Source organism: Pongo pygmaeus, chromosome 1 (genome assembly GCF_028885625.2).
Source record: "Pongo pygmaeus isolate AG05252 chromosome 1, NHGRI_mPonPyg2-v2.0_pri, whole genome shotgun sequence".
Taxonomy (NCBI): Eukaryota; Metazoa; Chordata; class Mammalia; order Primates; family Hominidae; genus Pongo; species Pongo pygmaeus.
Window position 1 is genome coordinate 5,835,645 of NC_072373.2, and position 16,802 is coordinate 5,852,446.

General features: G+C 38.6%; 1 protein-coding gene and 1 pseudogene across 4 annotated transcripts in view; one reads left to right on the forward strand and one right to left on the reverse strand.

The window, feature by feature from the left end:
- Positions 1–16,802, reverse strand: part of SDCCAG8 (SHH signaling and ciliogenesis regulator SDCCAG8) — a 245,311-nt gene that overhangs the window by 220,359 nt on the left and 8,150 nt on the right. For 3 of the 4 annotated variants that reach the window (XM_054501156.2, XM_063667996.1, XM_054501192.2), the window contains exons 2-4: positions 9,750–9,915; positions 8,946–9,031; positions 5,344–5,457 (exon numbers count right to left, since the gene is read on the reverse strand). In XM_054501156.2, coding sequence (XP_054357131.1) covers positions 5,344–5,457; positions 8,946–8,957 — 126 coding nt within the window. In that variant the 5' untranslated portion in view covers positions 8,958–9,031; positions 9,750–9,915. The remainder of the gene's footprint in view (positions 1–5,343; positions 5,458–8,945; positions 9,032–9,749; positions 9,916–16,802) is intronic. The other variant, XM_054501145.2, reaches the window with a different exon arrangement.
- Positions 11,781–12,238, forward strand: LOC129009035 (rRNA-processing protein FCF1 homolog; annotated as a pseudogene).

Here is a 16,802-nt window from a genome sequence, read left to right on the forward strand (position 1 = left end):
CAGAAAGCACCAGGCCTAGGTAAGTTCACTAGTGAATTGCACCAAATATTTAAGAAAGAAATTATACCAATTATCTATAATATATTTCATAAAATTCAAGAGGAAGTATTTCCTAACTCATTTTATGAGGCCAGCATTAACCTAATACCTGAACCAAGTGAAAACATTACAAGAGTGGAAAATTACAGATCGATATGTCTAATGAACATAGATGAAAAAATCCTCAACAAAATACTGGCAAATCAAATCCAACAATGTAAAAAATAATTATACACCAGGATAAAGTAAGATTTATTCTAATTACACAACATTGGTTCGACGTTTGAGGATCAGTTAATGTAATCCATCACATCAACAATGTTGAGAAGAAAAATCGTAATTTTAACAGAAGATGCAGGAAAAGCATTTGACAAAATGAGGCAGCCATCTATGATAAACACAGATGGTCCCTGACTTGTGATGGTTTGACTTATATTTTTTTGACTTTATTATGCTGCAAAAGCAATATGCATTCAGTAGAAACCATAATTCAAGTTTCAAATTTTGTTATTTTCCCAAGCTAGCAATATATAGTATAATATTCTCTCATGATGCTGGGCAGCAGCAGTGGCAGTGAGCTGTAGCTCCCAGTTAGCCATGCAATCACAGAGGTAAACAACCAATATTCTATAGTATATTCAATGCATTTTCAACTTACGACGAGTTTATCAGGACGCAATCCCATTTTAAGTCGTGAGGCATCTGTACTCTCAGTAACTAGGAATACAAGAAACATTCTCAACTTGATAAAGAACATCTACAAATAACCTATAGCTAATATACTTTATGGTAGGAAAGTAGTTTCCCACTAAGATCAGGAACAAGACAAAGATGGCCCCTCTCACAACCATTCAACATCATTCCAAAAGTCTTAGCTAATGCAATAAGACAATTAAAAAAATAAAATCTGGCTGGGCACATTTGCTAAAGCCTGTAATCTCAACACCTTGGGAAGCCCAGGCAGGAGGACTGTTTGAGCCCAGGAGTTCAAGACCAGCCTGGGCAACATGATGAGACCTCAATTCTACAAATAATAATAATAAAATAGCCAAGCATGGTGGTGTGCACCTGTGGTCCCAGCTACTAGGGAGGCTGCGGTAGGAGGATCACTGGAGCCCAGGATGTCAAGGCTACAGTGAGCCATGATCATGCCACTGCACTCCAGCCTGTGCACTCCAGCAAGACCCTTCCTCAAAAAATTTAATTAAAATAAATGAAAATGTAAAAAACACAAAATCTAAATATATTGGAAAGGAGAAAATAACGCTGCCTTTTGTTTGCAGATAATATGCTTGTCAATGAGGAAAATCCCAAAGAATCAACAAAAAATGCTGGAACTAATAAGTGACTTATACCAAGGTTGCAGAATACAAGGTCAATATACAAAGTCAATTGTTTTCTTCTATATTAGCAATAAATAATTGGAATTTGAAATTAAATACATAATACCATTTCTACTAAAAAATAAAATAGGTGGCTGGGCACAGTGGCTCATGCCTGTAATCCTAGTACTTTGGGAGACCAAGGCAGGTGGATCACGAGTTCAGGAGTTCAAGACCAGCCTGGCCAACATAGTGAAACCCCATCTCTATTAAAAATACAAAAATTAGCAAGGTGTGGTGGCACACACCTGTAGTCCCAGCTACTCGGGAGGCTGAGACAGAAGAATTGTTTGAACCTGGGAGGCGGAGGTTGTAGTGAGCTAAGACTGCAACATTGCACTCCAGCCTGGGTGACAGAGCGAGACTCCACCTCAAAAATAAAATAAAATAGGTATAAATCTCACAAAATGTGTAGATCTATTTGAGGAAAACCATAACACTGATTAAACAAATCAAAGAAGATCTAAGTAAATAGAGATATTCCATGTTCATGGATAGGAATACTCAATAGTATCAAAATGCCAGTTATTCCCAACTTGATCAATAGATCCAACACAATTCCAATCCAAATCCTATTTTGTGGGTATCAACAAACTGATTCTAAAGTTTACAGGGAGACGCAAAAGTCCCAGAATACTCATCACAATATTGAAGAAGAACAAAATTAGAGTACTGATATTACCCAACTTCAAGAGTTAATGTAAAGCTACAGTAATCAAGATAGAGTGATACTGGCCAAAGAATTGACAAGTAAATCAATAGAACAGGATAGCCCAGAAATAGACCCAAAAATATGGACAACTATCCTTCAAACATGATCTAAATGTAAAATAAACGATTATAAAATACTAGAAGAAGAAAGGAGAAAATATAGTGAACTTGGATTTGGTAATAAATTTTTAAACACAAAGTTAAAAGTACAATCTATGAAAGAAAAAAATTGGTAAGTTAAACTTCATTAAAATTAAAAATTTCTGCTCATTGAAAGATACTGTTAAGAGAAGTAAATGCCAAGTCAAAGACTGGGAGAAAATACTTGAAAAAGACATATCTGATAAAGGATTGGCATCCAAAATACAGAAAGAATTGTTGAAACTCAACAATAAGAAAACGAATAACCTGATTTTAAAAATGGGTGAACGACCTGAACAGACACCTCACTCAAAGATGTTACATAGGTGGAATATAGGCATATGAAAAGATGCTCAGCATCATTTGTGATCAGGGAATTGAAATTAAAACAGCAATGAGGTTCCACTACACATCTATTTGAACAGCTAAAATCTAAAACACTGACAACACCAAATGCTAATGAGTATATGGAGTATTAGGAACTCTCATTTACTGCATAATGCATAATGGTACAACCACTTTAAAAAAGTTAGGCAATTTCTTACAAAGTTAAAATTAGTCTTACCATATGATGCAGAAATTGAGCTTCTTGGTATTTACTTTAAAGAGGTAAAAACGGATGTCCACACAAAAACTGACACACAAATGCTTATAGTAGCTTTATTAGCAATTGCCAAAACCTGGAAGCAATAAAGATGCCCTCCCATAGGTGCACAGATAAAAAAGCTATGGTATATTCATATAATTGAATATTACTTAATAATAAAAAGAAATGAGCTACCAAGTTATGAAAAGACAAGGAGGAGCCTTGAATTCATATTACTAAGTATAATAGGCCAGTCAGAAAAGGCTACATACAGAATAATTCCAAGTATATGACATTCTGCAAGTCAAAACTATGGAGAGAGTAAAAAGATCAATGGTTGCCAGGGGATGGGAGGGAAGGGGCGGAGGGGAAGAGGGACGAATAGGTGAAGCGCAAGGGGATGTTTCAGACAGTGAAACTATTCTATATGATACTGTAATGGTGGATATATGTCATTATACACTTGTCAAATTCGTAGAATGTATAACACAAAGCTAACGCAAACTGGGAGATTTAGATAATAATAATTTTAAAATAGTGGTTCATCAGTTGTAACAAATGTCAATAACAGGGGAAACTATTAGGTGAGGGATGTCACTGAAAGGAGGATACAGGACTCTATGTGTTTGCCATTCAACCTTTCTTTAAACCTAAAACTGATCTAAAAAATAAAGTCCATTAACTAAATAAACAAAATCTTTCTAAGCCACTTAAACATTATTTTAATTCTATTCTTCTCTTACTAAAATGTATCAAATGTACACTCTGTCTGACAGTCAAGGCTTCCATAATCTTCCATTTTACCAGTTCAGGATTACTTTCATTATTTCTATGAGACATTCTCCATTGTAGGAAGATAAAGTAGATGCCTTATGGCCCCCACAAACCATATTCATCCTGAATACTGTGTTTCACTGTTGCCATTCTCTTTATGAAACTCATCTCCCTTCTGCTGATCTAAATGATCCTATTCCTTTAAGACTGGTTTAGGCCGGGCGTCGTCGCTCATACCTGTAATCCCAGCACTTTGGGAGACCAACGCAGACGGATCACGAGGTCAAGAGATCGAGACCATGCTGGCCAACATGGTGAAACCCTGTCTCTACAAAAAATACAAAAATTAGCTGGGCGTGGTGGCGCAGGACTGTAATCCCAGCTACTCGGGAGGCTGAGGCAGAAGAATAGCTTGAACCAGGGAGTCGGAGGTTGCAGTGAGTCAAGACTGTGACACCACACTCCAGCCTGGTGACAATGCGAGACTCCATCAAAAAAAAAAAAAAAAAAAAAGATTGGTTCAAGATCTCTCTCTCCCATAGAAACATTCCCAAAGACAGTAGCTTTTCCTAACCTTCTTCTCTTATTATAATTATAGCTTATACCAAGAAGTAAAGGCCTATACTATTTTCTCTAATATGCTCCTTATGGTGTTAATAGGGAATAGTTCTGTCTTCTCAACTAGATGGTAAATTTATTCTGCTTTATATCTTTCAAGTTTTATCCACAACATCTTAGGGATTAATAGAGTCTTGTTAATGAAATAGTTCCTAGGATATTACTTCATCTTTACTGGTAATCCAAGACCATGTGTATATTAATGACTGTGTCCTCCAAGAACAAACAGGAAATTACATGTTAAGATCAGAAACTCCCTGGTAAAATCAGGACAGTGAAACATCTAAAGCCTCCTTAAGTTACATACTGGCCTTGCATCTTAAAATGTCAACAATATAATACATAATACCATATACTATATATAAAAACATGATGCAAGAGATATCAGTAATTCCTATCAAAATATCATACAATCTAATACACTGATACTAGAAAGAAAGAAAGAGGGAGGGAAAGAGAGAGAGAAAGAAATAGAAAAAAAAGAAGTAAAACACGACATACTTTGGGAAGATGAAAAGGCTCTATTAGCATTAATGACATTAGCAAACTGCACGCAGTTGAGCTTATAACCTTCTAGTGTCACAAGCTATATATGATGTGTTTGGTTTCTTGATCATTACTGTCAGTACCCTATGAACCATTCTCATTCAAAGTCAAAGTAAGAGCCTTAATACTGACAGTGGAGAAGAATTGGTCTACCAGTTTAGAATCCCTGATTGTTGTACCACTGCTCCAATAGGTTGACAAGTGTGGGAGAATGATTGGTATTTGTATTCCAAAACATTTGCCATTTGCTGGGCTACAGCAAGTGGGGTGAGAAGGAAAACTTCTGAAATATGAGAGCATTTTATGAAATCATTAGACATAGTAATGAACTACTGGGAAATCAAGCAATCAGAAGTGGTATGGTCAAGAGCATCATTCCCAAGTCTGACAAGCTCTTGTGACACATCAGTCTCTCAATCACGTAAGAATAGCAATTGTCAATGTATTGCTACAAACATGAAGATTTATAGTAGCAAATTTTAATACAATGTATAGTTAATATAAGCTTTAATTTATTTAGTTTTAAATTCTTAATGAGAAACTTACCTTGCAGAACTTAACTTCTGCCTCTAAATGATGAATATATTGAGACTGGTCATAAATAATATGAACAAGGTCGTGCATAGTAGGCATATTGGTTTCCTCATGTTCTAATGACCTCTATGACAATAAATAAATAAATAAATAAACAAACAAAGAAATAAATTTTAAAAAGCCAAATTAAGCATGTTTGGATTTAGCAAAGAATCAGTTGTTACCTTCTCCATACTCAATTTTGCACTGATGTGATAGAAACATACGATTGATCACAATGTAGCTTATAGTCTTGATACAGTTTGGATGTTTGTCCCCCACAAACCTCATGTTGAAATGTAGCCCCCAGCATTGGAGGTGGGGCCTGGGGGAGGTGTTTAGGTCATGATGAATGAATCCTGGTGCTATCCTCATGATAATGAGTTCTTGCTCTGAGTTTTGGTGAGATCTGGTTGTTTAAAAGAATGTGACACCTCTCCCCACTTCTTGCTCTGGCTCTCACCACATGAAATGCCTGCTCCCCTTTCACCTTCCACCATGACTGAAAGTTTCCTGAGGCCCTCACCAGAATGAGATGCCAGTATCACACTTCCTATACAGCCTGCAGAACCATGAGCTGATTAAACCTCTTTTTAAAATAAATTACCCAGCCTCAGGCATTTATTTTTAGCAACACGAGAATGGACTAATACAAATACTTGCTTCTCTATCCTATAAATTCCACAAATACACAAGATTCATGGATGTGAATATCATTTTTTTTTAAAAATGGATGGTGAAAGTGGTTATAAAAAGCACATATAGTGAATGGAAAAATGCTGGGGTAGCAGTAGTATAACTGGCTTGGAATAAACTATTTTAACAAATTGGAAAAACAACATTCCATTCAGTAATGCTGAGATACAAGGGACAACTCTCTCCAAGAAACTGCCATGGAAGAGGATTTGCTAGCTAAAACTGCAGCAGCTCCGTGAAGGAGAGATTCTTTAGGAAGCGTTTGATGCCAAGCCTGTGTCAATGCGATAAAATTCCATTTCAAAAAGGATACATTAGCAAAATGTAGTTTTTGATTTTTGACTCTAGTATTGAAGGCAATTCAAGTGTATGCTGTTCTGGAGCATAGAACCTCCAAGAGTAGAGCCCTAAAGTAGAGATACACTGCATTGAGGGGTCCAACAAAGAGATTTCAAAAAAACGCTAATGCTGTTTTAGCTCTGTAGCATTCCTGGAACTGATTGTTAATGTATAGCTTACCTTATCTTAAAATAGTTTGTAAAATCATATACCCATCACATGATTTTTTTTTTTAAAGGATGAGGAAATCAGGAAAAGGGAAAACAAGGGTCAACCAGTTAAACAAAGCCAGAGGAAAGCTTGAAATGAGGCACAGTGTCTGTTTCTCAGCCACTCTCTTTCTCAGCACAGCAGACATTTTAAATGATAATCAAGTACCAGCTATCATGGCAGAATAAAATAAAATAGAGCTTTGCTTTTTGGTATATTTAAGAAATTTAAAAACCAAAGTAACTCTAATTAAATGAATTATCTGTCATGAGTAGAAATCAAACAATTATAATCATCCTCCATTAATAGAAATAGGTTCAGAAGTTAGGCAAATATAAATTACTACTATGAGTATACAGGAGGAAGTCAATGGGAAAAATTAAAAGCTCAAGCTAATATTGTATGAAAAATGTTCACATGAAATTATTTGTGTCTACTTTGAAGGGCTTTAGTTTGGATATCTACATTTTAAGACAATAAGTAATAACTTTTTTTCCATCTCAACAGTGCCTCAGTTTTACTTTCAATATATGCATGTATTTCTAATATGTTATACTGGCTATGCAAGTGCATTCTAAAGGTATAATCTTAAAAAGCTAATTATTACTATTATGGTTTATAATTATTACATGTAGCCTGTATACATATAGAGTCTAAATTCCATTCTTTTACATAGCTCCATATAAATAAACTTGTGTATTTTAAAATGCACTCTGTATGTACTAAACTGATTCTCTTAGTGAAGGTCTTCCTGCCTGTCTGGATTCAATAAGCTCCATAATATCACTGCTCAGACTTTAAAAAGCAAATAAGCATGTCTGAGCATTCAACAGATAAAGCAACTTCATCTAGTAGACTTAAAAGCATTCCACCAGTCTGTGCTTAAGAGCATGCTAGAAACCAGATGTCAATAGTAATAAATTTATTAAATAATGAGAAGTTTTACTAACATTATAAAATCTGTATCTATAAATTTAGAATATGCATATGAAGTACATTTCTCTAAAGTGGGAATTAAGCTTAAAAGCATGTGTCAGCCTGGAATGAAGTGTTCGTATGGGAGTGATATTCTGATATTTCAGTGGTGAAGAAAAGAAAGTGACATGTCTCCATACTTTTCAGCATATAGGCATTGTATTGAACTATAAAACACATTGAAAATGTGAGGTGGTTACTTGCTGCTATGACATGTTATATTTATGTAACACTTCATAGGTTTCTAAAGAATTTTAAGTATGTAATCTTATCTCATTATTCCAAAAACTCCGTGAGACAGGCACAATATCTTAGAGAGTATGTGATAGACCCTAGATAGAACTAAGCCCTTGACTATTATTTTGTCCACTTAAATCTGGTCCAGAGTTCTTTCACTCACATCTATCTCAGCCTTTAGCACATAAAATGCTTTAATCAGAAATAATACACTCTGCCAAAGCAATAACAAACAACTTCAGAAGAAATACAGCACCACTTCTTATATATCATACTATTTTATAACCATATATTTTAACATATAGAAGAACATTACATATTAAAACGTATTATTTTGAGGCCGGGCGCGGTGGCTCACACCTATAATCCCGGCACTTTGGGAGGCCGAGGCTGATGGATTTCCTGAGGTTCAGAGTTGGAGACCAGCCTAGCCAATATGGCGAAACCCCATCTCTACTAAAAATACAAAAAATTAGCCTGGTGTGGTAGTGCACATCTGTAATCCCAACTACTAGGGAGGCTGAGGCAGGAGAATCGCTTGAACCAGGGAGGCAGAGGTTGTAGTGAGCCGAGATCATGCCACTGCACTCCAGCCTGAGCAACAGAATGAGACTCTGTCTCAAAAAAAATAATTAATTAATTAAAAATAAAATGTATTATTTTGACACTCAAAATTTAAAAAATATTACAAAGGAGGGCTATAATTATAATTAAGTAACTTCTAAAAATGATCAACAATAGATATGACCCTCTAAAAAAGAAATTACTAAAATAATGACTTTATCTTTTACATATATTCTCCTGACTTATATAATTTATTGATTTATTATATATTATATATTTATATTACATATTTTGCTAACAGTTGCAAAATAAATTCTCCAAACTATTCCCTTGTTCCCATTTCCCAAGTGAATAATAAATTTAAAAAATCAAGATTCCTTCTGCCATGGAAATCTATTTTTCCAGCCAAAATAATCAGAGGGAAGAGAATTACTTTTAATGTTTTTCACTATTAGCATGCCATGCTTAAATTTTTTCTGCAACATGTACTACAAAATAACACAATACAGTAAAACATAGGAATGCTTTGTCAACTTGGAAAAGTTGATACTTACCAAGGGGGACATTTTTCTTCTTCTTGACGGAGATACTTCACTTTCCTTATCTGCTTGTTGGCGCAACAAATCTTTGAGCTGATTAACTATACAGCAAAAGCAGAGGGTTTATTAACCTTATTTGAGATCCATGGTTTCTTACCACCCATCCAACCTTCCAACTAATAAAAATTGCTGATATATTGTGCATCAAGAATTCTGCTATCAACTGGGGATACAAGACCAACATAAAAAAAAAAAGAATTTCTACCCCTTAAGAGCTAAGACTCTAGCAAGGAAGAGAGAGACACTAATAGATACAAAATAAGTTTGTATGTAGACCTAAAGCTATGCACAGTGCTACAAGAAGAGGAAGAACCTAACTGTGCTTGTTTTCACAGAGGAGATAACACTGCAAGGATGAACAGGAAGGAGTTCACCAAGCAGAAAAGGATAAGAAAAATTCCAATTAGAAGTCACTGCACATGTCAAAACATAAAAGCATAGAGAGGAGGTTATTATAATTAGAATATGAGTTGTGAGATGGATGACTAGCATGAGAAGTATACAAAGATGAGCCGAAGAGGCAGGTTGGAGCTATCTTAGGAAAACACTGTTATTTTATAACTAAGAATTTTGGGCTTTAGCCTATAAGCATTGGGAAGTCAAAGGAAAAAAAGATTAAGCGAGGGAATTAAATTATCTGATTTGTGTTTCAGGAATAACATCATAGCAGCAGAATGAAGAATGAATGGAGTTATTATTCTACGGAGTTTAAAAAATTCACTATGCATCATTCAGACTAGGATTGACATTCATACTCACCAGCATGGCTCTGTTGTAATTCGGGCCAGGCTGTCCTGGCATCCTTGTTTCCCACACTGGTGCTAAAAGAAAGATTTGGTGCATCTTCTCCAATAGTGACATCACCTTCTTTCAGGGCACATTTCAGTTGGTGAATGCTTCTACTGGCACGTTCTGCAAGAACAACCTGATGAAAGTTAGGATCAATGAAATTTGGTTGACCAAACGGACACTTGCTCAAGAAGGCGGTTTTTAAAAGTGAAATCATTATTTCTCGTACTTTATGGAAAAAATGCAGAGTTCTGTTTCTAGCTTGCTGAGGGATGTGCCAAAGATGGTGAGAGAAGGTTAACTTCATGGTTTAGAGGTAGGACTTGATGATCTCTAAGGCCCCTACCACTGTAGCAGTTGATTTCACTACATATAGCACCACCAGCGAGGAGGATTAAATGACAGGACTCTTCCCACCAGCTCCCATTAAACAATAACTTGCTAAGGGAAGTGCTCTCCTTCCCATCATGCCTGACTCCTTTACCAACCTGGAGACAGAGCGGGACAAGAGGAGCAGTGGGGAGGTGGGAAGAGCCAGCAAGAGGGACTGCGTCACACCCAGTTCCAACCTAGGGAAGCCTCATTGTCCCTGGGGACAGGAAATCCCTCCCCCACCAAGAGACATCCACATGTCTGGCCTAGTTTTGATCAAAATTTGCATAGCTGAAGTGCTTATAGTGGCAGCCCCGGCAGTACAGCTCTTCCTATATACTGCTGGCTAACCACACCTCATAGATTCTTGGTTAGTGCAACTGACCACCCCTAGAACACACAAAAACTGTCTAAAATGAAGTATTTTTAAGGTATATTACTGCGATAGTTCATCTCTAAAAATAGCCTCCAAGGGGCTGCGCTGAGATCACACCACTGCACTCCAGCCTGGCAACAGAGCGACTGTTTCAAAAAAAATAGCCTCCAAGGAACCCAGCCTCATTCCCTTGTTCGCTTCTAATCTGAAACTGACTGGGCCTGTAATCTGCATTAACCAATAGAATGCAACAAAAGTTATACCATGTCAGACCCAAGCCTCATCTTTAAAAGGACTGGCAGCTTCTGCTTCCTCTTGGAATGTTTGCTTTTGGGAGCCCTAAGCCGCTATGTAAGATATCTGGCTACCCTGCTGGAGAGACCTGTGAAGAGCATACGTGGAGAGGAAGAGAGAGGCCCTGAGACCCCATGAAGAAAGAGAAAAACCCTCCCCGCACTGCACCCCGCTGCCCAACTCTGACAGCCCAGTCCTCCAGAGGACTCCAGCACCAGAGGCCCTGTAACTGCAATGGCACCAGAGACCTGATTCATTACCAATCATGTATGAAAATATATTTATAAACATATATTCTGTAGGACCTTGAAAAGCAGTTTCCATTTTCTCCAAGTGCACTGATTTCAAAGTTTGGAACAGAAACAAAAGCAATGTTAGTACTTAATAGAAAAAAATGTCTATGTTATACAATATCTAATACAGTTTCCTTACTTGCAGCAACTCATTTTCTACTTTGATAAAAGAAAACATGTATTTCAGGTCAGGGTTCGACAATGAAATTCTATTACTCAACTATGCAAGAGACACAGTTAATTTATCTCCATATTTTTCTCCATACCAGTCCTATGTCCACACAGATCTTTCTTTGAAATGAATTTGGCGCTGATTACTAATGAAAACTGGCCTCCTCTGACTCATCATGAGTTTAAGGAAGTTCAGATAAGACGCATTCCTGGTTTTGGGAATATATGAAACTGTGATAGTTTTACAATAACTTAGTATTAGAAAATAGAATAGAAAAGCGATTTGGTCATGGAAAAGGAAAATCAAAGTGTTACATGATAAGCAATTCAGTTCACGGAGCTTTAGATTTATACCCTTAAATCCACGAATAAAACACTTATCTTTATTGAATCTATTAGAAAGGAACGAGACCGTTTGACTAACATAAAAACGTATTCCAGGTAAAAGCATTCCGCCGTTGTTGATTACGGAAGAAAAAGGAGTGTGGCGTGACCATGAGGAAGAAAAAGAAAACAAGGAACTATGCAACCATGAAGCAAACGCTTAGTCTCAGAGATCAGAGGCTTAAAGAAAAGGATAGATTAAAACCTAAAGAGAAAGAAAAGAAGGATCCCAGCCCGTTAAAGGAAAGAGAAGTTCGCCAACACCCTTCCTGCTTATTTTGCCAATATAATACACAGCTGGGCCCACCCTACCACATCCTCGTTGATACCAACTTTATCAACTTTTCCATAAAAGCCAAACTGGACTTAGTGCAGTCAATGATGGACTGTTTGTATGTCAAGTGTATCCCTTGTATAACTGATTGTGTAATGGCTGAAATTGAGAAATTGGGGCAGAAGTATCGAGTGGCTCTAAGGATCACCAAGGATCCAAGATTTGAACGATTACCATGTACACACACAGGAACCTATGCACTGACTGCTTAGTGCAGAGAGTAACTCAGCCTTAAGTGTGTGTAAGTGTTACATTGTGCCCACAGTTGACCGGGACTTTTTTTTTTTTTCTTGAGAGGGAGTCTCGCTCTGTCACCCAGGCTGGAGTGCAGTGGTGCAATCTAGGCTCACCGCACCCTCCGCCTCTCGGGTTCAAGCGATTCTCCTGCCTCAGCCTCTCTAGTAGCTGGGATTACAGGCACCTGTCACCACGCCCGACTAATTCTGTATTTTTTAGTAGAGACGGGGTTTCTCCATGTTGGTCAGGCTGGTCTCAAACTCCCGACCTCAGGTGAAATCCGCCCGTCTCAGCTTCCAAAAGTCTTGGGATTACAGGCGTAAGCCACCACGCCCGGTGACCGGGACCTTAAAAGAAGAATCTATAAGGTTCCTGGAATTCCTATCATGTATATTTCTTTTCTTTTCTCTTTTTTTTTTTTTTAAGACGGAGTCTCGCTCTGTCGCCCAGGCTGGAGTGCAGTGGCGCGATCTCCACTCACTACAACCTCCGCCTCTCAGGTTCACGCCATTCTCCTGCCTCAGCCTCCCGAGAAACTGGGACTACAGTTAGGCGCCACCACGCCCAGCTAATTTTTGTACTTTTAGTAGAGACAGGGTTTCACCGTGTTAGCAAGGATGGTCTCGATCTCCTGACCTTGTGATCCGCCTGACTCGGCCTCCCAAAGTGCTGGGGTTACAGGCGTGAGCCACCACGCCCGGTGACCGGGACCTTAAAAGAAGAATCTATAAGGTTCCTGGAATTCCTATCATGTATATTTCTTTTCTTTTCTCTTTTTTTTTTTTTTAAGACGGAGTCTCGCTCTGTCGCCCAGGCTGGAGTGCAGTGGCGCGATCTCCACTCACTACAACCTCCGCCTCTCAGGTTCACGCCATTCTCCTGTCTCAGCCTCCCGAGAAACTGGGACTACAGTTAGGCGCCACCACGCCCAGCTAATTTTTGTACTTTTAGTAGAGACAGGGTTTCACCGTGTTAGCAAGGATGGTCTCGATCTCCTGACCTTGTGATCCGCCTGCCTCGGCCTCCCAAAGTGCTGGGGTTACAGGCGTGAGCCACCGCGCCCAGCCTTTTTTTTTTTTTTGAGACGAAGTTGCACTCTTGTTGCCCAGGCTGGAGTGCAAGTAGTGCAGTCTCAGCTCATTGTGGCTTTGCCTCCAGGGTTCAGATGGTTCTCCTTCCTCAGCCTCCTGAGTGGCTGGGATTGCAGGCATACGCCACAGTGCCCAGCTAATTTTGTGTGTGTGTGTGTGTGTGTATTTATAGTAGAGACAAATACTTTTGTATTTTTAGTACAGAAAAAAACACCTCGGCCTCCCAAAGTGCTGGGATTGCAGGCATGAGCCACCGTGCCTGGCCTACTCACTTTTTGATGCTGTTTTGAAATTGATATTTTGTCTCATAAAAATTTTAGTCCAGGCACAGTGGCTCACGTCTGTGGTCCCGGGACTTTGGGAGGCTAAAGTGGGCAGATCACCTGCTGTCAAGAGTTCAAGACCAGCCTGGACAACATGACAAAACCCCATCTGTACTAAAAATACAGAAAAGGTTGGCCGGGTGTGGTGTTGTGTGCCTGTGGTCCTGGCTGCTGGGGAGGCTGAGGCAACAGAGTTGCTTGAAGCCGGGGGGCGGAGGTTGCAGTGAGCCGAGATTACACCACTGCATTCCAGGCTGGGTAACAGAGTGAGACTGTTTCATTAAAAAAAAAAGAAAAAGAAAAAAAAATTTCAGTGATAGTCAAAGGGTACAAAATCTCAGACAGGAAGAATATGTTTTATACTTTTTTTGAGTTCTATTGTACAGTGTGGTGCATATACTTAATAACAGAGTATTACACATTTCAAAATTGATGTTCTCATCACAGAAATGTATTGGAAGTATTGGATATGTTAACTAGCTTTATTTAATTACTCCACATTGTATCCACAATTTATGACATCACTTTGTAACCCATAAATTTATATAATTATAAATTGTCAATTTACAATAAAAAATTTTTGTTGCGTTTTTAAAAAAGAAATGTATTCCATGGAGCTTTCAAATGACTTCACCTTTAAGGCAAGGGATAATTATTTATTTATACCTAGTCTGAGTAAAAGCTAATAAACTATATTAGGAAAAAGAAAAAAAATATGGAAAGAATTTACATAGTTAAAAGCCTCTGTAGGCAGAGTTCTTTCATCAGATTACAAGAAAGGCAGGATTTTTTTTTTTTTTTTTTTTTTGAGACGAAGTCTCCCTGCTGTCCCCAGGCTGGAGTGCAATGGCGCGATCTTGGCTCACTGCAACCTCTGCCTCCCAGGTTCAAGCGTTTTTCCTGCCTCAGCCTCCCGAGTAGCTGGGATTACAGGCACGTGCCACCACACCTAATTTTTGTATTTTTGTATTTTTAGTAGAGACAGGATTTCACCGTGTTGGCCAGGCTGGTCTCGAACTCCTGACCTCAGGTGATCCACCCACCTTGGCCTCCCAAAGTGCTGGGATTACAGGAGTGAGCCACCATGCCTGGCCTAGGGCAGGATTTTAAGAGCACTTTTCATTCCTTTTCTAATGTTCTTGTTTAATCTTTTAGAATTTATAACGTTCAAAGACTACATGTTAAATTGCACTATGAACATATTATGTGAAATAATGAGCTATTGAATTCAACAACTATCCCAAAGAAAAGTGACACACAAGGCTTTAGGGTTTGTTTGTTTGCAACTACTGACTTCAGAGTTACTAGAGTCAGAGAGGAAAAGCAGGAATTTGCAAGAACTGTGCCCTAAAACTAAAACTACAGAGTTGACATTTTAAAGTCATTTCAACTCTACATTTCAAAACATGCTAAGTGCTTTTCAAATACATAACAAAGCAGCATAATTATACACTATAACAGATAAACACAGTTAATCTGAAGAAGAAGAACACTCAGATGATTCAGGACAGATGAAATCCCGTGGCTCTTCAACTGGAGCCATTGCAACTGAAGCCCCCATAATCCTTATTAAGAGCACTACTCCCCACATGCAGTTATCTGCTCCTTAAATTTAAGGAAACCAGATTAGACAGAAGGTTCCAGTTATCGTTTCCTATCCAACTGCTAATGGGACACAGCTTTATCTGTTTCTAACCAAGAGAGAGAACAGACTCATTTCCTCTTCTCTCCTGAGAGGACAGTAAGGGTATTTCACAATGAATGCATCCTGATTTCTTTTCCCCAGCACCAACCAGGAACTGACTATAAACTTAACTATGACTACAGACACAAACAGGACCCCTGAGTCCTACAAATCACATGAACATAAGTGCAAGTAAATAATATTTCTGCTAATGCACTATCCAAACATCAATCAGTACAATGAGCACTTAAAAGGTACCTGAGCTAATGGCTGCTGGCTAATTTCAGTCTGTCTTGTCCATTTTCTTTCTTTTTTTTTTTTTGAGATGGAGTTTTCGCTCTTGTTGCCCAGGCTGGAGTACAATGGTGCAATCTCCGCTCACTGAAACCTCCGCCTCCCAGGTTCAAGCGATTCTCCTGCCTCAGCCTCCTGAGTAGCTGGGATTACAGGCATGCACCACCACACCTGGGTAATTTTGTATTTTTGGTAGAGACAGGGTTTCTCCATGTTGGTCAGGCTGGTCTCAAACCCCCAACCTCAGGTGATCCGTCCGCCTCAGCCTCCCAAAGTGCTGGGATTACAGGCGTGAGCCACCCTGCCTGGCCTGTCTTGTCCATTTTCTTAGTAGAGTTTCCCTACTTCCTATGTTCTAACTCTTAGGTCACCACTGGGCCTCTCTTCATCAAGATGTTTTTGAACAAAATGCAAGTACATCTCAGTCTAGGAAGAATCACCACTTAAATACACACTATGAATTATTAATTTCTTCATTCTCCATCTGTCCTGGGAGATGTGAAAGAGAATTGCCCTGGTGACAGGGAGGGGGACCATTCCCTGTGAAGCGCCCAGCTGTCTCTGAGAAAATATGCAATGAACCATTCCTCCCGAGGCCAAGATATGAGATGCACTGCAGCTCCCAGCACAAGCTTCGATTAGGGCAGACATGCAGAAAAATGAAACCACAGTGAGATAAGAAATACATGTCTATCCACACTTGACTGGGCCTCAGCCTAGTTCAGAAGATTGCTGTCACTGTTTACTAGAGGACCAACAGGTAACACTACCAAGATATAAACAGCAGAATCGAAAAATCAGACAATGCCGGCTTTGTGAAAGGCAATTAGAATTGTGAAAGAGATTAGAAGTACTATGTAGAATACTTTTTTGTTTAAATCTCAAAGAAAATACTATCCTAAGACTCTAATAACTGAAAACATGCTAAAGTGGTTGGCGCCAGGAGTAAAAGATAATCTGATAAACAATGTAAACATCTTAAGAAAGCAATGTCTGGAAGATCATTAAAGATATGTGGGTGTTGGCAAATCCAGGAGATTGGCTATATGCATTCTGAGGGATACACCTGGTATTTCTTTGGCACCAATGGAGAGGACTGATGCACCTGTCATTTTCCACTGATAAAAGAAGTAAACCTAGCCAGGCTGGCAAAGAACATAGGTAAAATCA